The 25,730-nt window shown below is 37.6% G+C and overlaps 4 protein-coding genes across 4 annotated transcripts in view; 3 read left to right on the plus strand and 1 right to left on the minus strand.

Annotated features, from left to right (window-relative positions):
* Positions 1 to 8, plus strand: part of LOC136281767 (uncharacterized protein PF3D7_1120000-like) — a 2,022-nt gene extending 2,014 nt beyond the window's left edge. Inside the window, exon 3 of the mRNA XM_066168689.1 lies at positions 1 to 8. This exon is cut by the window's left edge and continues 1,204 nt beyond it. The gene's annotated coding sequence lies outside the window, so the exon portion shown is untranslated.
* A 655-nt stretch (positions 9 to 663) lies between these two features.
* Positions 664 to 7,131, plus strand: LOC131770166 (ubiquitin-like-conjugating enzyme ATG3). Its single transcript, XM_059085879.2, has 12 exons — positions 664 to 863; positions 973 to 1,014; positions 2,106 to 2,155; positions 2,471 to 2,544; positions 2,634 to 2,809; positions 3,237 to 3,312; positions 3,884 to 3,918; positions 4,094 to 4,258; positions 4,729 to 4,776; positions 4,858 to 4,934; positions 5,537 to 5,605; positions 6,244 to 7,131. The coding sequence occupies exons 1-12, from the start codon at positions 786 to 788 to the stop codon at positions 6,323 to 6,325; spliced, it is 972 nt and encodes a 323-aa protein (XP_058941862.1). The 5' UTR covers positions 664 to 785; the 3' UTR covers positions 6,326 to 7,131.
* Positions 6,994 to 15,038, minus strand: LOC131770173 (N-acetylneuraminate lyase-like). Its single transcript, XM_059085889.2, has 12 exons — positions 14,718 to 15,038; positions 13,523 to 13,569; positions 13,021 to 13,091; positions 11,854 to 11,941; positions 11,337 to 11,394; positions 11,182 to 11,257; positions 10,418 to 10,510; positions 10,055 to 10,200; positions 9,557 to 9,603; positions 8,927 to 9,011; positions 8,001 to 8,040; positions 6,994 to 7,691 (listed from the first exon to the last, which is right to left on the minus strand). The coding sequence occupies exons 1-12, from the start codon at positions 14,739 to 14,741 to the stop codon at positions 7,546 to 7,548; spliced, it is 921 nt and encodes a 306-aa protein (XP_058941872.1). The 5' UTR covers positions 14,742 to 15,038; the 3' UTR covers positions 6,994 to 7,545.
* Positions 15,039 to 18,454: 3,416 nt separating this feature from the next.
* LOC136281954 (uncharacterized) lies at positions 18,455 to 22,959 on the plus strand. The gene is made up of 6 exons (XM_066168993.1): positions 18,455 to 18,554; positions 18,898 to 19,182; positions 19,787 to 19,936; positions 20,041 to 20,157; positions 22,155 to 22,283; positions 22,592 to 22,959. Exons 1-6 carry the CDS (start codon positions 18,455 to 18,457, stop codon positions 22,957 to 22,959), a joined length of 1,149 nt encoding a protein of 382 aa, XP_066025090.1.
* Positions 22,960 to 25,730: the final 2,771 nt, after the last annotated feature.

The following is a 25,730-nucleotide window of genomic DNA, read 5'->3' on the forward strand; positions in this document are numbered from 1 at the left end:
AGGGTTACAATATGTGTATCATGGGTTACAATGTGTGTATCATTACTTTGTACTTCGGACGTTATCCTTTCCCGTTAGAATTTCAGCGATGAAATATCAAATGGGTATTTTGTGTTTCGCTCGTCAACAACTTGTTACGCTTTGGTACACGATTGGATTAAACACAGTTATGCGACTGAATACTACGCTGAAGCAGGAGTTACGGTTTGCCTAACCTGCCGGGTAACTGTAACTCAGTGAAATGTTTCACAACTGCTTGGCCGTGGATGTCTGGGTACGAGAGTTCAGTTAGTCACACCCAAGTCTAAAGGATGAACCGTCAATTCTTGGCGCGAGAGAAGGACCTGTTCATTTCCACCCCACTATTTTCAGATCGTAAATAAATAGTTACGACTTTCGCCTAGAAATTGTAAGGGAGTTAAAATCCTAGGATGAGCTCTGTATATGAAAACAACGCTAATGTTTTCTTTTCATTTATTACCCCGGGCTTAGTGGTTGAAGATTTCGTCAAATTTGACTAAAAGTCCAAAAACAATCAATGGAGCCAAAAGTTATGAACACACTATTACTTTAACGGAGTATCCGCCATCACCTTGCGTGACATAATACGTAACTTGCGTGATGCTCAGACAGCAGTGACAACATTCAGCGGAGTTGCGTATGAGCATATGTACTGTTGTGTCTTTGCTCGTTGCAGTTACGAACTCGAGGTAGGGCACTAATTCAAAGCTTTTCTTTCGAGTTCCTAGGCGGTAAAATCGATATAGTTTTCAACAGATCCCATCATGGCGATGCAGGACGTTATAAATAAGGTTAAGGGGACAGCTCTTGGAGTTGCGGAGTACTTGACGCCTGTTTTGAAGGTGCGTTACCAAATTTTCTACTTAATCGAAAATCCAGCTGTGCAATTTTGTTTTTTTTCGCTTATTTTCAATCAATTTAGAGAATTAACCATCTTTTCTGTCAATATAGGAGTCAAAGTTTCAAGAAACGGGCGTTATTACTCCGGAAGAAGTACGTATGTAGGTTTTTTAGCTGCGTAATCCATGTAAATATAGTGGAATTTGTACTCCACAAGCGATCGTTTAATCCATTTGCGCTTAGATTTGAGCTTCCAAATGTTATAGTAAAGTTCGGATATAGCGCGCGCTGTCATTGGTTGAAACAGCGCGCTATATGAGAGTAAAGAACATAGAGCAAGAGTGCTAAAGCTGTCATGCCAACTGCCAAATTGTACTATATATGTCCGACCATTTCCCGGACTTCTCTCTAGCTTTTTTTTCACTCATTGAAAGTGAAATTTCGGAACAAACGAGCCGGCAAACCACACCAAAGTTGAAAGATATTGTGAAACTCAACAAGTGTGGAGGAACACTCGACTACATCTCGTGTTTCTACCTACACTTCTTTCATGCTCTAGCTGCTTCCTGCGTGCTTTACAACAGAACAGAGCACAGTCAAGGCTTCTCCGTTAGTAAAATAGACTAACCAATTTTTATTACATGACCAAACAATGTCTTTCACTTTTGAGTGCTTAGAGCGATGCTTATACGAAGGAAACCAAAACAACAATTAATTGTCTACTGTAGATCTCAATTAATCATTAATGAAGAAAACATTTACAAAAAAAGATAGTTTACCTTTGAGAGGAACGCTTTGTTTTAGGACAGTGTGGGATGATATGGATATCTTCTTTTCAAAGTTATCGCCATGTAAAGATATGCACATGTAACTTCTCCCTAAAATATCCATATATTATCTAGCAAAAAGTCCATGAGGATAATCAAACTTATCAGGTAGAAGTTGTTGTCTTGATCTAACACCAAATTCTCATCACTTATTCATAAGGAAATGTGAAGTAGTTCAAGGGGAGAATTAATAACCAGATCTTGGCAGTTAGAAAGATTAAAGGGGCCGCAATGTGAAATCCAAGCTTGTCCACAAGCTACAGACTGCAATAGGAGGTTTTCTAAGCAGCAGTAGACTGCCAATAACTAGCTTTTAATAAAACCCTTGGTTCAAATCATTTACTGTATCATTATTAGTGATACAAGTAATTTAATTTGTTGCATATCTACTTATTTTTTTTTATGTGTGATTTACAGTTTGTGGCAGCAGGAGACCACTTAGTACATCACTGTCCAACATGGAAATGGTTTGTGTCTGTCTTGTTTCGTTGAGATTATATGATCTACAGAGGTTTTTCACTTTCACTCCAAGGAGTGACACAGAAGTTACTTCTCTCAACAATATCAATGTAATATCTGGCAAACAGTTGATGAAAATATAGACAAATATCAATTGATAGGAGATACTGTTGAGATCAACACCCAGTTGACTGGACTGTAGCAACTGTTCGAAAGGCTGATGCAGAATCAGCAACCTGTTCAATCTCCTATTGTTATTAAGTAAATTTCTCTGGCAAAATTATGATTTATATTCCAAATTGATTCTGTCTTTTCTTTCCTAGGGATTCAGGACCTGATGATACTAAAATAAAGAACTATCTTCCAAAAGACAAGCAGTTTTTGTATACAAAGAATGGTAAGCATGTTTTCCAATATTTGTAAAATCAGTACACCTTGCTTACATTACATGAGTCATTCTTTATTTCTGAAATGATTTGCCTTTAGTTCCTTGCTACAAGCGATGCAAGGAAATGGAACACCAAGAGGAAAATGAAGCAATTGTTGAACCAGACGAAGACGGAGGCTGGGTAGACACCCACCATCACCTCGATCCAAGTGGGGAGCAAGCTGTCACTGGTACTCAGGAGTCGTTTGCAGAGATGACACTTGAATCTGACAAGGCAAGTGTTAATTTATGAAGGAAGTTACTTTCTAAAGAAACTTTGGTGCTACTACATTGTTGGGAGGTATAACATGATAACTTGGTTTTCTCAGTTGGGTTGATGTTGAATAAAATAAGCAATAAATTGGTCACTGTAGGTTTTCTAAAGCTGCCTTTTCAAGCATTAGCCCTTTGTTGGAGAAAAGGGCTAACGGTTTGCAACAAGTTAATGAAGGGCTTAGTGTTTGCTCTGACAAAGGGCTGCCTCTTGAAGCATCAGCTCTAGCAACTCTATGTGGCCAATGTTCATTATCAACTCAGTTGATAAAACCAATGAAATTATATGCTAATCAGTTTGTGCTGATGGCATGCTAAGGGTGCACTTACAGGAGTGATGAGAAACCATGACCCATTAAAAGCAGTAACAACAGCAAATTGTCTTTTAGGGCACAAAAGATGTAACACCAGTAGATAATGATGATGATGAAGAAGATGATGATGAGGAGGCAGTGGATATGGAAGGTAAGTGTAATTGTACTGATCATTTTGTTCAGACTTGCAACATTACGAAACTACAGATGGTACCATTTAACCCTTTAAATCCTAGAAGTGATGAACATGAAACTTCTCCCCATAATATCCATACATTATTCAGCAAACAGGTAATGAAAATATTCGAACTTATCAGGTAGAAGCTGCTATCTTGATCTAGCACCAAGTTCTTGTAACTAATTGACAAGGAAATGTGTAGCAGCCACAGGGGAGAATTAGCAATCAGATTTTGGGATTTAAAGGGTTATTAAAAAGATATTAAGTGCATTGACAGAACTGAAAATAATTTTATTCTGTCCAGTTCATAATTACATCACCTTTTCAATTTATACTTTGAAAATGATACACTACTAGTCAGTTTCATTACATCTACTATGCAGTACTACTTGTAATACTGCTTCACCAGCAATGCTACAAATGCTTTATTCCCCATTTCCTTTTTTCATGCAGACCTCAATTTTGCAAATGTAAAATACCTGTCACTTCATTGCTGTTACTGTACATTTCATCACTGAAAAATGTTTCTGTTTCAAATTTTTAGCTTTTGAAGAAAGTGGAATGCTTGAAAGTGATGAGGTACTGTATATTCCATGGCAAAAAAAGTGCAAACGATGAACATTCACGATGAGTAGCAATATATGTCAGTTGTAGTTAATCACCCCATGCTTCAGAAACAAGGACATGATCCAGTAATAAAGCAAGTCACCAGGCCTGTTGCTTTTTCCAAAAACTTTACCTTGTCTTTTTGCAGGCTACCTTGTCAATTAAACCAACTTCTAAGGCTGAGTCAGGGGCGGAGGGTGCCACAGATGCAAATGCCTCTGGTGGAATTCTACAAACAAGAACTTACGACATGTACATTACATATGACAAATATTATCAGACGCCACGACTGTGGCTGTTTGGTTACAATGAGGTAAGAGTCTGTTGAATCTCATTACCTTGAGAGTGACTGAAATCCCAGAATTGCAGGCAGATCTGAAAAGAAATAAAACATTCTTCTGTACTCTTTTGTCATGAGAGCCAAGACTTTGGTATCTGTATCTACTGTGCCTCTCCATTATGACATAGGTCAGTGTGAAACTCCATGCCACCGAGTGCCAAGATTTCTGATGTACATATTCATTTAGAACTAACCATATGAATTTTAATGCTACATGTATAAAGGTTTTGCCTTTCAACTGACCTGGAAAAAAACAGAATACTTTATTCTTTGTAGGGATTAGCTCAAATTGTTAACAAAAAGGGTCACTGCATATCAATTTTTCCAGTTTTTTAAAGGCCTGGTACAGGTATTGGGAGTATAATGCGACCAGCCAGTCCATAATTTTTGGAATGAGCACTATTGAGACAATCATGTAGCTTTTTGGATGTTTTATTTTACAGAACCGAGAACCCCTTGCAGTAGAAGAGATGTATGAGGATATGAGTCAGGTAAAGTTTTAGCAGTTTTCAGAGTAGAGTTTTGTTGGTTGATTTTTGCATCATGAACATAATGTGTGCTCTGAATTGTAGGACCATGCAAAAAAAACAGTGACATTGGAGGCTCATCCTCATTTGCCAATGACCATGGCATCTGTTCATCCTTGTAGGTGAGTTGCTACAACTGTCTTCTTACACCTAATCCTTACCTTGATTCTCACAAATACTTTGCACTTTCTCTATATCAATTTGTTGCTCATCTCTTTCTGCTGTACACACAATCTGATAAAAATCTGAATTTTAAGGATGGGATACCCTGAAAATGGATACTTGGTATCAACTGCTGTCAACTTCAGTCTCCTTTGCATTTTCACTTTCGTTCACTAACATAACGTTCTTCCTAAAACTTATTAAGTTATAGAATGTATATAATGAGGTGAAGATAGTTAATGGTCACTCCTAAAAACGGCAGGCAGACACCTATCCAAAATGGACACTAATACCTAAGTGCAAGTGCTGAATTTTGGAGAAAGGTCTCTTACAATCAGAAATTTCTGCCTTGAGAGACCCACTTTAAGTTTGTTAATACTTCAAAGAACAAAGCATAACGATCTTTTAGTAGATCATATGTAAACCACCTAACCTAGAGTCCAATTTGAAATTGCTGTATTAAAAATACATCGCCGCGTTATTTTAGTTCATTGAGCCAAAAAAAAGGACACTGTGGTTGGTGCAAATCCGTAGTCACGGGTTTTTTTTTCCAACTCATTAGACATGCTGACGTAATGAAGAAGATCATACAGACAGTCGCTGATGGCGGAGGAGAGCTTGGAGTTCATATGTATCCTTTGAATGTCATGGTAATGCGCGTGATTCCGTGGAATTAAAAGCGTTATCACGCGTTTCTTAGTACGTGATCACACAAGATGGTATGATCCAAACCAAGCTCATACATGTTCTAAACTAGGCAAAATGAGCACACAGAAGCAAAGAGATGGACTTTTCTATGCCACTTTTTTATTTGTGGCTGGTACTTTTGTAGTGGTGAGAGAGACATAAGTTTATGACCAATCATCTAGCATTATTCATGTAACGTGACTTTCTTAGACCAATCCGAGATTAGAACAATCATATTTGTAACTGAGCTGAAATTTTCTCAAGTGAACAGGTGATAGAGATGTGAGACAGATCAAAACACAGGGAAAGATGATTTTTCGTCTTGTCACGAGCGTGGGACAAAGAAAAATTCTTAATCCTAATGAGGAATCGAACCTCAGACCTTCGCATTCCGCGCTCCGATGCTCTACCACTGAGTCACTGAGTCACAGAGACATGTTTTTCAAATTGATAACATCCGTGATCTGTTCAAAGAAACAAAATTCGTCCTGCGAACTCAGTCAGCCTTGTCTTTGGAATGAGTTGAAGACACGAGAAGAAGCCCTATTTAGATTTTCCGTTTTCCTTGACTTTTTTCCCCAGGTATCTACTCATCTTTCTCAAATTTGTCCAGGCTGTGATACCCACAATAGAGTACGACTATACGAGACACTTCACCATGTGATCTTGAACCAAATCAACTGAATTGAACCCTTTAACCCTTTAAACCCTAAGAGAGATCAGCATCTATTTTCTCCTAACAATAACACTGCTGAATCATTCATTAAGATCACGAGAAAAAAAGGAAATTATCACCAACTAAAGAAGTTTTGATTGTTAAACAAATTCTCCTTGTCAGTACCAAACGAAATGCACAGAGAAGAGTTGGGAGAATATAAATACTGATGTTAGGGTGTAAAGGGTTGAACTCCTGTGAGTAACCAAGACAAAATTACTCCTTAGATGACACTGAAGAAAAAATATCAATCAGGGGATCATTAGTTGATTTCATACCAAATTCTCCAAACTAACACCATAAGAACTGTATGGCAGACAGTAAGGAGAATTACTAATGAAGTATTAAGAGTGAAAGGGTTAAGATTCCTGAAGTAGAGCATATTTTCAATAGCTTTGGTAGAGGTTTCGTGGCAGTAAAGAAATAATTATGAAATATTGCCTCGTTTACAAAAATTAGTTTTATTATTGATTCCTCTTAATGTGCGTTTTGCTTTCCATTGTAGGAAAGATTACACGAAAGTATTTTATAAAGCAAAAAGTAAAATAGTGTACTTGTTACAAGAACTTCAACTCCTGAAGGTTACAAGCTGTTCGTAAATTAGTATGAACAAAATCTGTTGGAGCAGTGAAACATGAATAAGCCTCCTTTGAATAGTTGCATGCAGGAATAGGTCCTATTTAAAAACTGAGATATAATCAGACACACAGGTTTCGAAGAAAGTCACATATTTTGAAATAAAAGTTATAGAAATATTACAGTTGTTGTCTTGTGTTCTAACTTCGTTTGTTATACATATAATTTATGCAAGATCAAAGGAAAATAATGTGAATTTAAGTATCTTAAATTAGAATATCTCTCAGTGACTGGTCAATTTTGCGGGCTTTATTTCACTGTGCAGTCCATTAAATATAAAATAATTTTTTGAATTAACTCTTCCCCCTCTATTTGAACCCAGAGATATAAAAAAAATATATGTCTTCCCTCGTTTTCTCGATTCGTAATTTAAGTTACGGAACCTTTTTTTTTTTTCCAGCAGAAAAAATTCATTCCGTAAGTTAATTATAATCGTGAAAACGGACCTCGAACTCGGTTAGTAAAACTGATATTGATAAAGATGGTAATTAAAATAGTAATAGAGATGGTTAACTGGAGGGCTATTCTTTCTTCTAACGCCAAGTAAAGAATCCAATATTTCCCAGTTCGTCCCTTAATTGTGCTTCTTGGCTCTCACTCAGAGAGAGGGGTGAACGAGCGGGCCCTAGGTCTAAGCCAAGGAATCTCATTATGGCTTTGCCGACGCCAGCATGGCCTCCTGGGAACGTAAACAGACCACGATTAACATTTACCTTCTACTTACAACCACATTACGTGGAGGAAGTATTTCTCTTGGCTACTTAACCCTTTCACCCCCTACGAGTCCCTGGTATCTAATTTCTCCTCACAATATCATCCCTAAATCACATATTGAGGTAAGGAGAATAATGGAAATGATCACCAACAAAAGAAGCTCTCGATTGTTCATCAAATTTTCCTTATCAGCAGCTTTGGAAATGTTTAGAGAACAGTAATGAGAATATACATACTGAAAATAGAGTGTAAATGGTTGAGAGGAAACACTTACCGTACTTACAGTATAACTTCACCATTGCTTGAGACCGATACTAGACGTAAAAAGGTAAAAAAGATCAGTCTCCAGGTATTATTGTTGGAGGGGGTAAATCCGTTGACATACATATTTTTAGACCTAAAACCCAACTAAACTAAGAAATAATTCAACATGCAACATGCAATCCTGTCGTGGCAAGAATTTTGGATACTGGGACGTCCTCAATATCCACACCGATGTACAATCGCTATTTTTCATTCCACGTTTCCAGCCAATTCAAGGATGACCTTGTGACCTTGTTTTTTTTTACTTTTAAGTCAACTAAGGGTGATTAGTAAGTAACTTCTACATACAGTGGAGTAATTTTCAATTGCGATTCGAACGTTGCCGGGATTGTATTAGTTTTAATTTACTTCGCACTGAGCTCCCACTGCTCTCCCAACTAATCAGATCAGTGCTAGACTAAAATCAACTGCGACTTGGTAAACTGCAAAAAGCGCGGGAAAACGCGAACGAAAACGCGCTTGATTTAAGTTCGAGTTCTCATTAGCTCCTTGAAATATTATTCTTTGCTGTGATTGGCTGTTGAGATAGCTTACTCTTTCGACAACCTATCAACAAGCCATCTATCAGGCAAGCAAGTAACGAATTCGCTCTGACAAAGGGCTGACGCTCTAAACGTTAGCTTTAAAACTTTTAACGGTGGCCAATTTATGTTATAAACTCAATTGATAATACCAAATTACCCTGTTATACTATCCCGCCGACGCAGCCCCACAGTTTCTTTAGAAACTTACCCTCTTTATCGAGCAAGCAGCTGGGGGAATTACTTATCAGATTTAAGGGGTTTTGGATTAAACGCTGGCTCAACAAGGTCGGAAAGTTGTTGTCGAGTCTCGAAATCTACATGGAAATACGGGAACGATATGAAGAGAACCGACCTGCTCCGATCTCGCTGTTTCCATATCGCCTTTGTCAAAAGCATCCATGATCCGAAAGTGGAGCTTGCCGGCAAAGTTATACGTTCTAATGCAAAATAAGAAATTACACGACGTTTGTGAACAAATTTGTACACCAAATTCCTCAAGATTTTCATGAGTCTCCCAGAATTGCATTTTTTTGGTTGTAGCCCAGAAAAATGTCTCCTCCAGGAGTAATTTCCGTTACACTCCATTTTGCCTTCGGTAGTGCCTTGTTAGTTTGCGGTTAGTAATTAGTTATACCCTAGTTCCTGATTTCCTTACAGTTAGGTTTACTCTGGATTGCTCGCAATTAACCTGCAGACCACTTTCTTGAAAGACAAATAATTTATAGTTATGTTCACATGGCAACCAGGTGGACAATCAGACATGGCTTGATGTTACTCTGGTTTCAAGATTTAATAAATGTAACCGAGAAGTTACAATTCATAGACCCAACGAATTGTAACTGCCCGGTTGCATTCATTAAATCTTTAAACTAGAGTAGCATCAAACCATGTCTGAGAGAAAAAAATTGTCCTTCATTTTCAACCAAATACCTATTACACGAAAGATTAACGAAGGAAAGAGATTTTATAAACGTTTCCTTACCCTCCAACGGAAGCACAAGCTCCCATGGCTAAGGCACTTATAAGAATCTAGAAATAAAAAATCAAATATGACCATAACTTAGTTCAGGAGCTTTACCCTTCAACTCCTAACTGTGACTGGCTTCTAAATCTGCCTTTAACCCTTTAACTCCCAAGATCTCACTAGTAATTCTCCATACTGTCTGCCATACAGTTCTTGTGATGTTAGTTTGGAGAATTTGGTATAGGATCAAACTTATGATCCTATAATTGATATTTTTCTTTATTCTCATTACTTGTCTGCTCGACATTGTATTTATATTGTCAGGAGAATGTCTGTCTCGGTCACTCATGGGAATTAAAGGGTTAGTCGAATGTAAAGGAAATGATCGTGAATTTTAGACGCTCCAGATTCTCCTTCTCAGTAACAAAGGAAATGTAAACAGGATCTGTATATTGATTTTAGGGAGTAAAGGGTTAAAAGACACTTTCTCTTTGAACAGGTCAACAGTTAAATCACCTCATCACCGCCAAACATAATCGAAAATCTTTGATCTTCGAGGATGAGACAGCGGCCCAGGTCAAACATATCACCACTTGTGAACTTCACACCCGCTAAGGTCGGAATCTTGGGAATGGCAGCTTTTAGAAAATCTTCCATCAGAACTATGACAATAAAATGAATTCATTTTAGACGTTTGATTACTGATGGGTGACGTTCGTTCGTTCGTTTCGTCGTTCGTTCGTTTCGTCGTTCGTTCGTTTCGTCGTCCGTTCGTTTCGTCGTTCGTTCGTCTCGTCGTTCGTTCGTTCGTCTCGTCGTTCGTTCGTTTCGTCGCTCGTTCGTCTCGTCGTTCGCTTTCATGTTATCTCTAATACATACATGGAATATGAGTCCAAGCTGGTATATGATAATAAAATAGCGGTGTATTTGGCGCACAATCTGCTACAAGACGAACATACTCTACTAGATCATCTGAAAAAAGAACAGAATATCGCAGAATTATGTTAATTTACTCTGCTGTATTTGTCATCACTGACTTTAAAATTCAGAGCAACCGTTCTGTTCCTAAATCACCGTTCAAAAGACGCAAAAAACCAAAAGTATTGTAGTTCGCGTGCCAAGGGCGTGGCCCCTGCTCGCTTCACTTACGTTACCTACCACTTGCGTTCACATAACTACAGGCAGCACAAGCTAACACAATGAACCTTCGTACATGAAATAACATGTTCACGTTGCACAATAATTAAAACATAAGGATTTATTCTCCCCTCCATGTTTGTTCCTTAAAAAAATCTTGTGACTTTTTTAGGCTGGTGAGCAGGCATTTAGTTCATTTTAAGCTCCCTGCAAATTCTCATGCATAATTCAAAGGACAAAGACAGAAATGAGGTAAGTACCACTTTTAAGCCGATCAAGAGTTCAATCCAAAACGTATTAATGACTGATAAAATTTTTCCCGTGCTGAGCTTTTTCTCCATTTTCGCGCCTTGCGTTGAAGAGATCTAGATAAACTGATTTAAACTTGGCTTGCAGAGAAATTGTAACAAGGAACACCACACTTCTTTAAATAAATTATGGAAGCTATGGATTTGGAAAATATTGATAGCGACGCGAAATATTTCCGGTAAAATTAAGACACGCACCTACAGACTTGGGAGTGAAGAAACTCGTGGCCATCAGAGCGATTGCTGTCGCTCTGTTGTTTTCAGAATGTCTCGCCTATAAAGAGATATACAAAAATCAATTCTAAGTCTTTATGAGTAGACCTAACATGTCCCAAGCAACAAATGCCGCCTACCAGTTCTTGTGAGTCTTTTAAGTTTGAGGTTCCAACATGTATTATTATGTGTTCAAATCTGGAAAGAAGGAATTGCCTCTGTTCATTGACAAATTGAAACTCAGTTATATTATTTATGCAGAGATGCAGCATATGCTACAGATCAAATTTTAGATGATCTCCTCAGTCAGGGTTGGCAAGAGGGAGGTTTGCAAGGGAAGAGAAATGTTTTGAAGTGCCCACGAACCACTGACAGCCTGGAAACAATGCTAAAATGTCCCTTGTCATGCTTATACTGATTTACAGATAGAATGGTATGTAATCATATGGAACCTTTTAGACTGTTCAGCATATCTATAAGAGTGGAGCTCATATGCCAAGCTGTTATAATTGTTGATACTTTTTGATTAGTTATAAAAAGGTGGGTGAAGGAAACAGCAAGTGACTATACTACACGGAGTGTGCATTGATGTTTTTTTTTTAATTCTAAGCAGCATTGAAATGTATTTAATTCTTTATTAAAACATCACTGATTCACCTGTCTTTTCCTACTTCAATCCACTTCTCAGCAAGTCTCTTTCTCTCTTCCACTGTCAATAAAGTGCTTTCCCCAGTTGTCCCAGCAACTTAAGACAACAAGACAGTTTGACAATTAACAATATCACTAAATAAATGCATGTTTGCTCAAATAAATGGTGAAATTGTATCTGTATCAATGAAAATGATTTATTAAATTATAAGTGCAAATCATTACCATACCCCGTTCACAAGAGATGTAGTTTAAACACAAGAGGGCTGTCTCAAACCCACCCCATAGATCACCCAAGCAAAACAGTCATCTTACACTGCTTACCCTGGGAGAGGATGTGTTGATGGTATGGTTCAAACATTTCGGATTTAACCCTTGACTCCCATGAATGACCAAGACAGAATTTCTCCTTACAATATCAATACAATATCAACCAGACATTAAGCGTTGAGAATAAAGAAAAGTATCAATTTGTGGATATTTAGTTGATCTAACACCAAATTCTCTGAACTTACATTATCACAATTTTATGGTTGACAGTAAGGTGAATTGCAAATTTGATTTGGCAGTTAAAGGGTTAAGGTCTTGCTTCATTCATAGGCAAGAATGACTCAAACTGAAACTGAAAAGTCAAGAGATCAAATGGGGCTCAGACTGAGAGGAGCTAGATGTGGATATTGAAAGGGGAGGCTCATTCAACCTAGCAGTGTGTAGAGTCTAGAATTTTTATCCTAAAAAATATGCAGTGATGATGATAGTTTGAGCAAGGACAAAAAGGTTTAAGTCTGCACTCAGGCCAACTGGCCCATCCAGATGGAGCTTAACCTGCTTTCTGTAGCATGAGGCATCTCAGGAATTTCATCAGGCTTTCTTAACAATTTTTCAGTACCCATTTATAATAACTGAGATAAACATATTTATACTGCTTCACCAATCAAAATGTATACATTGTCCCGCATGGTCACACAACTTCAGATCAGCACAGAGGAAATTTGAAAAAATAGTTTTGTCCCAGGAATTAAAACAACAACTTAACAATTTTAACTGTGACATCAAGATTGCAAAGAGGTGAAGATGCAATCAATGCATGTTCAATTTATCAGATTATCCCTGTGTTATCCTAGCTTACGGTAATTGCTCATGATACTGGGTTTTCTTATTAAAACTAATACATACCAAATAAACCTTTTACATTCTCATTTTGTAAGTGCTGTGCATACGCCTCTATCACACTTAAATTCAGCTCCCTGAATCCAATTAAATAAAATGGATAAATAGGTTAAATAAATAAATAATTAAAATAATTCAATCAAAATAGAAATGGAAGAAAAGTAAGCATGTCAAATTGGAAGAACCAAAACTAACATAACTGTGAGGTATTGGGCCAGTGGTTGTCTAACATGCATGCACATTGAAAGGCAGCCTGACTGTGAGAGCCTTCATGTTGTCATAAATGTGTTTGTTTTTATTGTTCTTTTAATCTGGTTCAAACTGTCTTTTTTAAAACTATCATCAGTTCCTCAATATTCAGCAATAGCATAGCATATATCAGACACAATACCGACCACAAACTTGATCTCTAGACCATGAGGGTAGTGATGCTTTCAGCTGAAGACCCATCACTAAGAATTGTCTTTGTTGATTCTGTCCATGAAACAAAAGAGTACAAAATACTTACCCACCATCATCAAATGGTGTGAGTGTTGCTGCTATCAACCCTTTAATCTACAAGTTAGAGCAAAATACATCTATTTAATAACACTCTAAACACTGAATACAGTTCCACAATAAAAAAAAAAGTGCATCCTCCTTATGAGGATCAGGTAAGTTGTTGGAAGGATGGTGCAGCAGAAAGGGAGTATTAAATTACCAGTAGATAAGGAAAGTTGTAATGGTTAAGATAAGATGGGTAGGAATCACACTTATAGAAACAGAAATTGTGCCTGTGACAATAACCCCCCCCCCTCCCCCTACACACACACACACACACTGACCCTTCTCCACTATAGGCCTTTAATAAAATATCTTTAATAAAAATACTATCATAAAAATGTTGTGCAAGGGGTCATATTGAGGTGTTATAATTCACTTGGCCCCCTTTCTGGAACCCTTAAAAGTCAATAAGTCTTGTGGAGATTATTTGGGTATACATACTGCCAGTAATCAAAAATATCCACTTTAACACCTTTTGGATGGTAAAACAAGTCTTGCACACAATTTGGGTAGGGAAGGGAAGAGAAAATTCCACGTGGTAACACAACTTTATAAATACCAGCAAAAAATCCTTCTTAATAGGGAGAAAAAGTTAAAAATCCTTGATAAAAATATAATATATCTCGACTCACTACGTCAATGATCATTTAATTTAAGATGGGGGTAGGGGGGGAGGGTAGGGGGGGAGGGGAAGGGGGGAGGGGAAGGGGGGAGGGGAAGGGGGGAGGGGAAGGGGGCTGTGCCTCAATCGAATTTTTCAGTGCGTATCTCTAGTGAGAACTTAAGGATTTGGGTTTGATGGGCTGGATTATTTGATGAGAAATAAGTTTCTTGATTTGTTTCATGGCTGCCAAAATCTCGCCAAAAAATATCCCAGGAATAGGGGGCAGGAGACCGGCGATGTCGCAGGAAGGTCCTGCATAAATCGGGCAAACCTCTAAGAACCTAACAACTGCGGAAATATCAAAATGCGAAAAACTGCAAAACGTTTATCTGTGCCTGTGCTCTACAATTATTGTATCTAAAATATGAAATTATTGACTTGATGGCACGATTGCTGTAAGGAAGGAAGCTTGGGTGAATTACGAAGACTGTTGCAGCAAAACACATGATAAATATTACTCTAAGAAGCAACATTACCATTAGTATACAAAACTTACCCTTTTCATGCTGTCATATACCATACCCTGCTTCAATGCCTCACAAAAGAAAACTGTCTCTTTTAATGAACTCAGATCGCCGCTGTAACTACTGTGCAGCTTCGCATGAGGGGGGTGAGTGTAAAACTGTAAATAGTCTCAAGGGAGGAGTCCTAAGAATGCCTTCCAAAAATCTGGAATGGACAAAGGAGTGGATGTGGGAATACGTGGTCCGTGTGACATCATGTGTCTACGATTTTTAATCTTTTGTTTCGCATTTTGCTGAAATATGCATCGTGACATAGAAATGGGATGAAGGTAAAAACAGCGCACAACTCAGGCACTTTCTTTTGGAGCATTTGCGATTCTGTGTTTCTTCTTTCGCGCTTAAGCAGGTCATTGGCGACCTCTATTGGCAAAAGTGTTGAACGTCACGGAAGTTAACCCCACCTCAAAATAACGGAAACGGAGCGTATTTTCATAAGTAGTAGCCTGTTCCGGGCATTCAGGCACTAAAACTGAGCGCAGTGTGACAATAGCGGCGAGCAAAAAGTCGGGGGAGGATTGGGTCAAGTCGCGTTACGTAACGCGAATCGACCCAAGCCTCCTTGCACGCGACCTAAACCCTCTAAGACTTTGCACGACTGACTAAGGATACGAATTATGATCCACTCGTGCTAATACTATCTTTCACACGTATGTAATTTATCCTTATCTACATTAGTATTGGTATCATCATTATTATTATTATTATTATTATTATTATTATTATTATTATTATTATTATTGTCAGTTTTGTCATCATGATAATTATTATTATTATTATTATTGTCAGTTTTGTCATCATGATAATAATTATTATTATTATTATTGTTATTATTATTTAGTTATACTATCATTCATTATTATTTTGCCTTTCAGAGGCAGGTTTTTTTACGCTAATTTTCAACAATAGTCATGAATTTGTCAATAATAGTGAATTCAAAAACGCTCTTAACAACAAATTGTCCATCAGTAATATTCAAATTATTATAAAAGTATCTTTGTACAACTGCTAGACACTGCAAGGAGGGTTTTATTTTCAATTTAAAAAAAGAGGCAGTTGAAGAATATCCTACAACTATGACGTTAGCCGTCGTGAAAATCTAATGTTTTTTTGTGCCATTCAACACAAACTAAGGAAATCGTGCGCAAAGATACGTTAAATGTCGTTTGAGTGGTTACCGAGGTTACAAACACATAAATATATCTGTACATGAATAGTAAATCTATGCGTGCAGACTATACATTAAAGATGAGACACGTAATTTGCACCTGCAAACTGCACAAAGCTTTCAGTACAATACAGCTACTTTTGATCACCACAGGTAATTTTTTTTTTTTATTAAAACAACACAACTAAATCATCTTGCGTAATGCACCGCAATGCACCGAAAGTTCTAAAAATTTGAAGAAGGTGCTTAGAGGAGGAAGATAAGTTGAAACTCCCTTGAACGGAAAATATCCTTCATTCTTTTTCGTTTTTCGGATGAAGCACGCAAATTTTTACTGGTGATCATCACGTGAGAAAGGATGGCTTCATTGTGTCAGGAGTCAAGATAGACAACTGTGCTCACAACCTCTTCGCTGCAGGAAACATGGAACTCAGACAGGGGATAATCAATCAGCTAGAAAAGAGTTTTTTCCCTTTTGAAAAGCTACTCATTCTGTATTTTTTTTGGGTGTAATCTTCCTTGTGGGAACGCAATTCCTTTTCAACTGTGACCCCCCTTTTTGCTACACTTATCCTCCATTATTAGGTCGTGTCTAGTAATGGCAATGTTTCTCTTTTGATATTAAAACAACCAGTAAATACTCAAATTCCTTGATTTATCTCAACATTCTAGGAAAAAAAATTTACTCCCACAGAGAGGGATAATACACCCACGACTCGAGCCGCAGGTGTTTCGGTAATGGATTTTATAAGTTCATAACGAATCAATGCTTACGTGAGCTTTAGTGGGGTTTAGTAACGTAGTAATTATCTTTTTTTGTTATCGCCATTATTATAACTTTTTATAACTATTTTCTCTATTTTACTCCTAAAAGGTTTGTTTCACACACCAATTAAAATTTAATGCATTTTTTAATCCCAAAAAGCAGCTGCTAGAGAGACACTGAGAGCTGTGACTTAAGCCTTTACTACAAACTTGTCTTTTAAGTGACATTCACTCGGGAAGAAGAAAAGGGAAGAAAATCTTCTACTACAAAATTGTACAGAAAGTATATCGTTTACAAGGATAATTTAAATGTCATTTGTCTGACGATGGAGGCCACAAACACATAAGTGTATCCGTGCATGAAAGTAATTTTATGCGCGCGGACTGAGTGACTAATTAAAAGTGAGAAATTTATTTTACATCTGCAAACTGCACAAAGCTTTGCAGAAAGTTTGAGCTCAAAGCATCAAATTTTTATCAAAAGATAAATAAAACACAGTGTACCCAAATTTCGACAAATGCAAAGAAGGAGGAAGAAGGGAGTAAGATAAATGGAAGACCTGAGGGGAAACACTCGTCACTCTTTTTTTCCTTATGGATGAGGGCCACAAATTTGTATTCTTTTTTGCATCTTATAAGCAAAGATGGCTTCATTATGCCAGAAGTCAAGATAGTTTTCTAGAAAATGCACTCAGACTCAGAAATTCTTCAAATTGAAATCACCTTATCCTTAATTCGTCATTAGTATGTCGCCCTCAAGGTATTTTTGATAAAAGAACTTCTATATTGTTATCTTTCACTTTTGCAGAACCACAGGTAAGCCAAGCTCGATTTACGAGAACATCTTCACTGTGAAGCTGTTTCGCCAAAGGATTTGTTTGATGAAAACGGGTAATTGGATATCGATCTTGAGCTATTTTTTGGGTCTGTAGGAACATACGAGAGAATTGAATACGTGAGCCAAGAGTTGCTGTGCTCACAGTCACGTCGCCTCAGGGAAGTCCACGGGGGGTTAACAACTATTCAGAAAGCTTTATAGTCATTAACAAATGTTTAAACCAGCTTCAGTTTAGTTTGGTTACTGTAGTTAAACGGAGGAAAAACCCACCGGGAAAGACCCTGAAGAACTATTAAGTATCTCTAACACGTAAGTTGTATGACGCTGCATTCCAAAACATGTGATTTGAGATATGAAAAATTGTCTTTTAAAGTGCAGAAAAAATTAACCATGCTTCGCAGTTGTACTCTGTAACCTTAATTATTCCATCTCACCTTTGGTCCATGGCATTAAACCACGGTCTTAATTCCAAAGTTCTGTCTTTCCATTTCTCTCTACATACTATATTTATAATTCAGGAGCTGTGATCAACGCACGGTTTCCTTGGTTCGTCCTACTTGCAAGTTTTGGAGCACAACATCTCAACTAAAGAGAGGTTTTCCATTCGATTGAAAACATTTTTTTCGGTCATTATTCCTGAGACATATGCCATTCAAAAAATATTTTTTTTAACCTTCATTTTTCAAGTTAATCAAAACTAAATTGTTTTGGTAACACGCAAAATACAAAGGTCACTGATAAGAGAGAAAGAAACGTAAATCCTTAGCTTTGGGGCGATTTTGGTCAAATGTGATTATTCGAATGAAGAGTTGGTATCTTTAAATTTACCTCTCTTGAGATGGTTTATCGTAAGTTGTTGTAGATGTTTGCTTTTTTATAACGTAAAATAGATCTGTAAACAACTGAATGTGAATATCATCGGACAGCCTGATAAAGATTCCATGTTCCAGCCTCTCTTCTTCATTTTTTGCTTTTTTATTATCGAGGAAACGACTTTTCATTGTCAGCAATTTTTAACGAAGAAGATTAATCCTCTATTTAGTAAAACAAAAACCGAAAACAAAATACAACAACAAAGATTATGAAGAACAGAATCTGGGCCAAACTTCTCATCTCGTCATCAATCCACCGTATTTTTAAAATCTCCAAATTTAAGTCGTTTAATTCTATGCAAAACCCAAACTCCGTTTAATTTTCTAGAGTTTTTCTTCTTCTTTTTCTTCTTCTTCTTTCTGTTCTCTAAAGAACTCATCAAGATAAGTTACACTAAGAATATTGGGATAAAAATAAGATGATAATTAAAGAAAGTTTATTTCTTCTTGTCAAGATCAGCAATCGTGTTTGCCACGAATGGCTTGGCGACAATTCAAAGCCCACATTACAGTACTGGTATTGGCGTCTGTCGCACTCCGACATCTTACCAGCCAGCAGTGTGGGACTGATCTTCACTCAGTCTACCAAATGATGCTTCAAGGCCACACCTTTAAGACCTTGAAGACCCAACCAGGTACAACAGAATGCAGACAGGCGTGCCGCGCTGATATCAGATGCCAAAGCTTTAACGTCGTGTTCAAAGGGATATGTGAGTTAAATAACAGAACTAAGGAGGCTAGACCGGACGATTTTGTCAAAGACTTGGAACGATATTACGTGAAAAGCTCAACAAGAGGTAAGAAAACTAATTAAAAGTAAACTATTTATGAGAAACGAGTTTCTGCCTCAGAGCACATCTAGCGTGGATTATGCTAAACCTGTCATTCGTATGATATCCATGATGTCTTCTCCATAGTTCTCCATGGTTTAGTCGTGTAAAAAGGCTAACAAGGTCGGAGATGACTCGCGCGAGCCAGCAAAAGGCTCAGGTCAAGTAAAATTGTTATGGAACGTTCGATTACGATGGAAAATTACTCTATTCAAAGCTGGATAACCACAATTCCGTTCTCTGAAATAAAAACCAGGACCTCAATTTTGTAATTGAAAAGGCACATAAAAAAATCAAATTCTTTAGTTTTATGTTGCAGGACCAAGGTAGGAAGCGTTGTGAACGAAAAACACGAAAAATGGAATTCGTGCATTCTTTTCCTCAAGTGTGTTTCCAAAACCCTGATGTCAGGCAGGCTGAGGGCCTGGGTCGAATCTCAAAGTTTTCCCCAACATCTGATTAGTGCAAAAACAAAACAACACTGAAACACAAATTGCCCGGAGACCCTTTCGTTTAATATCTTCCACGGCAAAAACGGCTCGTTAAATGTATTTGTTTCATTCACACTCAGTCCCTTTAGGTTCCGTTCCTGAGCTGCCAGCCGATTCGTGTAAAGAAATCAAGGCGAGTGAGGGTGGACAAGCGGTCAGCGGTAATTACTGGTTGGATTCCCCCAGAACTGGAAATTCTATTTTAGCTCGCTGTGACATGAAAACAGAGGGTAGGGACCGACAAAATAATTTCTTATCCCGCATGTGCGTAGCGAATATTGACAGAAAAAAAACCTGGAATCTCTATTGATTATTTGTTATCTTTTTGGTTTAGTTGCAGACTATTGCATCAAGCATAAGTGTCAGAACAGTGCAGCATGTGTAAACAGGCATTTGAATTACACGTGTGCGTGCACCTCATCAGGATGGACTTTACCCTACTGTGAAAAAGGTAGGATCTAAGTAATCAAATCTTAGTAGGGTTTTTAGTACATGTCAATTGTGTTTATTCTCTTTCCTATGACCTTTTAGATATCAATGAATGCAAAGCAGGCATCCACGATTGCCATAGCAACGCTGAATGCCAAAACACTAATGGCTCCTACATCTGTAGCTGTAAACCAGGATTTCAAGGAGACGGGAAACAGAGTTGCAATGGTAAGAAAAGCCTTCATGGCTAGGAACACATAAATCCAAGAATTTGGTTTCTTTCTTGAAAAGGAAATCCCCAGAAGAGAAAATTCCTATTTTTCGAAATTGATAGCTGCGAAGATTCAGTGCATTTGCGCCTGGGAATTATGTTAAGAGTTGCTCTGTTTCCTTAGATACTGACGAATGTAATGAAGGCCTTCATGACTGCCATAGCAACGCCAAATGCAAAAATACAGAAGGCTCGCATACCTGTACCTGTAAACCAGGATTTGCCGGGGATGGAAAAATTATTTGCAACGGTGAGAACATAAATAGTGATATAAGTTACAGATGATTTTTTGTTTAAATGTGGATGGAAATAAAAGCTTTCGAAGCTGTCGGTGTTTTGGACACTCGATAAAGTGAAAGTAGTATAACTGTAGAAATGACCAGCGGTGCCATGAGCTAGTCTTTCATCGCCTCAAAGCGACAAATTAATTGTCAGTAATGTAAGCTATCGATACCAAGCCAAAGCTTTTCGCTTGTAGAGAAAAATGCGTCATTCTTGTGAACATTCAAGATCAATTCTCGTAAAAAACTTGACCGCTACATGTATTATGAGTTTCTTTTTCTTTGTAAAAGTATTGACCACGATTTTCAATTTATTCATAGGCCATAAATAGTGATGTGTGAAATAATTACTCTTAATATTTCTAGACAATCAAACTTTTCCACTTTTTATTTTGTTTGGGGTGCATTTCTATGAAGCCAGATTTATAGAAATTATTTCGTCAGGAAATAACGATTTTCTTCGCATTCCGCGTCCTTTTTGTAATGTGGTGTCACAAGAACATCAAGGTTATAGATTGAGCTGTGGGTCAATCAAAGTTTTTTTTTTAAGGAGTCTTAAGAAAGCAGGGTCATTTATGTTTTAAGTGATAAGAGTGATTGGAAGGCTTTGGCAGCTGCACAGTGTAGAAACACATATCTCTGAAGTGGGATTGCCTCGGTTACTTCTTTTTAACCATTTTTTTGTTTTTTCATCCTCACCGTCATTCCACATTAGAGACTTCATGAATAATTCAGACTTGATATTATTTTTCTCTTTCAGATATTAATGAGTGTACAGAAGGCTCTGATGACTGTCATAGCAAAGCCGAATGCAAAAATACGATTGGCAATCACCAGTGTACTTGCAAACAAGGATTTTATGGAGATGGAAGGACAAGCTGCACAGGTCAAAAAGAATTTGGAGAAGTCAAAGATCCATGTCCAAAGCATTGACTTGTTCTTTCTCTGGGCTTTTCTCATTCAATGAATGCGTGCAACTTCTTTGTCAGCACACTCGTTAAATTCCTGGTGTCTGATACGTCAGACTAAAAATTTGAGTTGTGAGGACTCAGTGTTGTGTGGATTTAGTGCATTTGCACCCGGGAGTTATGTTAAGAGTTACTCTGGTTCCTTAAATATTGACGAATGTAAAGAGCAACGCTATGATAATCATGGAGGCCTTCTTTACATGTTTTCTCTGAGCTCTTCTCTCCCAATAAAAGTATGTACTCTCTTTGTGAGTGCATTCGTTAAATTCCCAGTGTCTGATATGTCAGACTCAAAATTTGAACCATAAATCTAAGTATCGTTCTTACCTTGAAGAATATTATATTTAAGCGAAGAAATGGTCCTCTTTATTGGGTGAGCAACAACTAAACAGTTTACCATTGATACGAAATTGTTTTTTCACCGTTGACGCCGTTCCATCCCTATCTCTAATCGCGTGAGTTTCCGACTTATTATTTCATAAATATCTCTGATATTTAGATATCAACGAATGTACGGAAGGATCTCACGGTTGCCATCGTGACGCCACTTGTCAGAATACTGCAGGCTCGTATAGGTGTACCTGCAACTCACAATACATCGGGGACGGACTGAATTGCGAGCCTAAAGGTGGGTAGGACTATTATAAATGTGCCAAGAGTCTAGCATCAATAGCTCACGATCAGCTTTAATGCTGAACAAAGACACAGTTTTCCACTGACTCCGCGAGCTGCAGGCATAAGGTTCCTTCAAAGTATATCCTTGAGGGTCGCTATTAGGGAATGTTCAGTTGCCTTTATTACGACTTTCTTTTGTTCCTAAGGCTTTAATTCTGGACAATAGCCTCTGGAATTTAGTGCAAGCCAGCTAATGAAAGTGGCAAGCAAGTTTCAGAATTTTCTTTCATTTTGAGTTGATTGGCTTTTTTTTCTACCTAGAATGTAGCAACTACAAGACTTTAACTTCTGCTCGAAGATTGAAAGATTCTACGTCAACAAAACCACATGTATGCGACAATTCACTGACTTGGGGCTGGTATCGTATTACTGGAGCCGCAGGTAGAAAAATGCCCACTGCATGTGTGCCTTTTAAAAGATGTGGCGGCCAGAGACCAGGCTGGCTCAGTGGTGGTCATCCCAACAAAGCTGATGGCAGAGTGTCCAGGGAGGTCTGGTTTCGCTCGAGTGACAATTGTTACAGAGTATCGACGACTATCACAGTTAGAAACTGCGGTTCGTTCTATGTTTACTACTTAAAGGGTTTTTCACATGGCTCAAATTGCCATCGTTACTGTAGCTCTTACTAAATCACTCTTGCATTCTGGGTAACTTGCAGTAGCAAGGCATTCTGGGTGATTGGCTGGGGATGTCTTAGGCCAAGTAGAAGTAAGTTAAATAACTTTGCCATGGTCAATCATTGTTATTAACAATATTTAATCCACACTTGCACTTACGCAAGCAGTGAGCGTTCTCATGGTTTTTTAATCTGACTAGGTGTTTAATGCTTAGAGACCAACTCTGAAACATAGATTAGAATTTATCATAATCGCTCAATTATATAGATCGTCCTAAAATGACGTCCTGGCGGCCATATTGGTTACCAAAACAATAACATTGCGACCTTAAACCAATTGCTCTGCAGCAAAGTATGCCTGGCTGCCAAAGTATGTTCAGTTTAGTTCGGTGTAGTTGGGTGATTTATGAGTTATGTTACATTCAGTATGTAAAAGGAAAAAGACGTTATCGTTATGTACTGTAAGTGATGTACATGCCTGAAAAAGTTTACAGACGACAACGAAAACGCAAGTACCGCAAGAGTTAGGAGTTAATTTTAGCGTTTTAATTACTGCAAATATTGCAAGTATATTAGAAATTTCAATTTTTTGTTAATATTAGTAATGTAATGGCAGTATAGTGAATAGCTTTTAGTAATCTTTTTTAAAAGGTTTCCTAGCCTATTGCGTTACATTTGTTTTGTTCCCTGGATGTATTATTGATAGGTCCACATATAGCCTGTTTATCATGAAGATCAAATTTATATAAAAACAACGCCACTAAGGTTCACGTCAGACGTTGAGGAACGCAGAGAAATTTACATTACGCCCTATCTTGCTTTCAATGCGATGTAAGTAAGAGGCATTGTTTTCACTAATTTTGCTTTCATCAAAACTAAAACAAAATTGTCTAACGTGATTGGTTATCACCGGCCCCATTTAAGCACTAATAGGACAGCGTATGCGTCGTGATTGTAATTGGACTGTGGAAAAGGACTGTTAAAGGAACAGTTAATACGTCATGTCTGTGTAAGTGCTGTTTTATTACATCTATTTTGAAAACACTGGTAATCCTTGCAATCTAATTGGCTCTCATCGGTGTGCTTTATTCACGAATCGCACCATTTAATGCTCTAAATCGCATCTTTTTCCACAACAACCAATTTTATTTCGAGGCTAGTTTAACGAAACCAATTAAATTGCAGGGAGATGAAACAAATTTTTGCAACTTTTTACAAACCAGCTCAATACTGGATCATTAAAATGTTTGTACAGACTAAAAAAAACCTGCATCTGAGCGACTGAATTTTGTGATTTTGAAAGAGATGTAATAAAGTGGTAATTGAACTTCGTGTCGTTCAATTTTGGTCTGGAATCATACTTGAGTAACGCCCAACAAAGGGAAAACAACTGGCTAAAAGTCTGATTTCCAAATACGGTTATGAAAGTATGAACCAGAGGCCCTGAAGAAAATTCTCGAGAAGTTTTTGGCAACAGTTCTTACGAAAAGCGGGGAAGATTACGAGCGTGATAGCTTTCGTGTAATGGTTGCTGCTGTCGACCGATTCCTAATAGGGAAAAGTACAAACACCTAATTATTCTTGGAAGAAGATTTAAAAGTTTGAAGCTAGTTCTTACGGGAAAAGCCCGACAACTCGGACAACTAGGCGAAGGCAAACTGATGCTGAACTTGTGAGCCACAACAAGAAATAAAAACAACTAGAAAGGAAAGCAGAATCATATTTTTGCTTGTGTATTATTAATTAGTAATTACATGTTTTTTCTCGTGCTATTTGGGATGAATCAGCACGGGTAAAATTTTTCAAAGCCTCACAAAATTGCACGAGCCTGTTCTGTACGCACAATATTGTGATTCAATGAGATGTAAATAGGAGGCACCGTATTCCCTAATTTGTTCATTTTTTCCCAATTTTTTTTTGGTAGTTTAAGGTCTGTTTTTCCACACTGTACACGAATTCGCGACTTTTTCATACTAAATTTTTGTCTTTTGAATATTCGTTTAACAGATTTAAGGCGTTAACCAGATTCATACGTTTAAAAAAAGCTGTTTTTCTGAGATATTTTCGCCACCGACGCTTGTCGGCAAAAGAGGGAAAACTTTGGTTTTTTCCCCTAAAAAAACTTATCCTAAAAATGACACTAACATTTCCGTGCGCCTTTTGAGATATAATAGCATGGTCAAATTTCAGGTAATAGTAACTATGAGTTGTTGAGATTCTTAATTATTAATATTTTAATTAGCTTTTGATTAGGTTTCAATACTCCGACTTCATACCACGACTTCATATCACCTTCAACTGACAAAAAGATTCCATGTTGTCGTGCGTCTGCTCAGTTACAGATTTTGCAGATGACCTCAAAATCTGGTAAGGACAACAACGTGGCACATGAGGCACAGCAAAGTGTGTCATTGATGCTCCTACCATATTTTGATCCATTACCGTACAGACCCACAACAACATAGAATCGATTTTTTTTTATATGATAACAAAAAACATAATGTTGTTACTGGTGACGTCATCTATGCGTACGTGCTCGACAGATCATAAGCAAGAGCCGGTTAAAATGCATGTGGAATTCAGCTTATTACATGATGGCTAATGTCCACTTCTGTTGTTATCATCTCTTTCAACTTGAAGCGGGCAATAAATCTATTTCATAGAATTCTTCAAATGATATTCCGAGTTCCACATAATGCACATGCAACCCCCTTTGAGGATCAGCTAGGTCATAGAAGATAAGGTTCGTTAAGGGAATAAAGAGATTGTCGACTAAAAATCTAG

This window comes from Pocillopora verrucosa, chromosome 6, assembly GCF_036669915.1.
Source record: "Pocillopora verrucosa isolate sample1 chromosome 6, ASM3666991v2, whole genome shotgun sequence".
In the NCBI taxonomy this organism is placed as follows: domain Eukaryota; kingdom Metazoa; phylum Cnidaria; class Anthozoa; order Scleractinia; family Pocilloporidae; genus Pocillopora; species Pocillopora verrucosa.

What these genes read in the sequence shown, in the direction of transcription:
- LOC131770166 (XM_059085879.2), top strand. Translation starts at nt 786, where the DNA reads ATGGCGATGCAGGACGTTATAAATAAGGTTAAGGGGACAGCTCTTGGA. An exon ending in ACTTGACGCCTGTTTTGAAG is followed by an intron (nt 864 to 972) that starts GTGCGTTACCAA and finishes CTGTCAATATAG; the next exon opens with GAGTCAAAGTTTCAAGAAAC. An exon ending in GAATGCTTGAAAGTGATGAG is followed by an intron (nt 3,919 to 4,093) that starts GTACTGTATATT and finishes GTCTTTTTGCAG; the next exon opens with GCTACCTTGTCAATTAAACC.
- LOC131770173 (XM_059085889.2), bottom strand. Translation starts at nt 14,741, where the DNA reads ATGGTATATGACAGCATGAAAAGG. An exon ending in AGCTTGGACTCATATTCCAT is followed by an intron (nt 10,201 to 10,417) that starts GTATGTATTAGA and finishes TTATTGTCATAG; the next exon opens with TTCTGATGGAAGATTTTCTA. An exon ending in GAAGTTATACTGTAAGTACG is followed by an intron (nt 7,692 to 8,000) that starts GTAAGTGTTTCC and finishes TTACGTTCCCAG; the next exon opens with GAGGCCATGCTGGCGTCGGC.
- LOC136281954 (XM_066168993.1), top strand. Translation starts at nt 18,455, where the DNA reads ATGTTCCAGCCTCTCTTCTTCATTTTTTGCTTTTTTATTATCGAGGAA. An exon ending in CTGTGACATGAAAACAGAGG is followed by an intron (nt 19,937 to 20,040) that starts GTAGGGACCGAC and finishes TTTTTGGTTTAG; the next exon opens with TTGCAGACTATTGCATCAAG. An exon ending in TTTACCCTACTGTGAAAAAG is followed by an intron (nt 20,158 to 22,154) that starts GTAGGATCTAAG and finishes TCTGATATTTAG; the next exon opens with ATATCAACGAATGTACGGAA.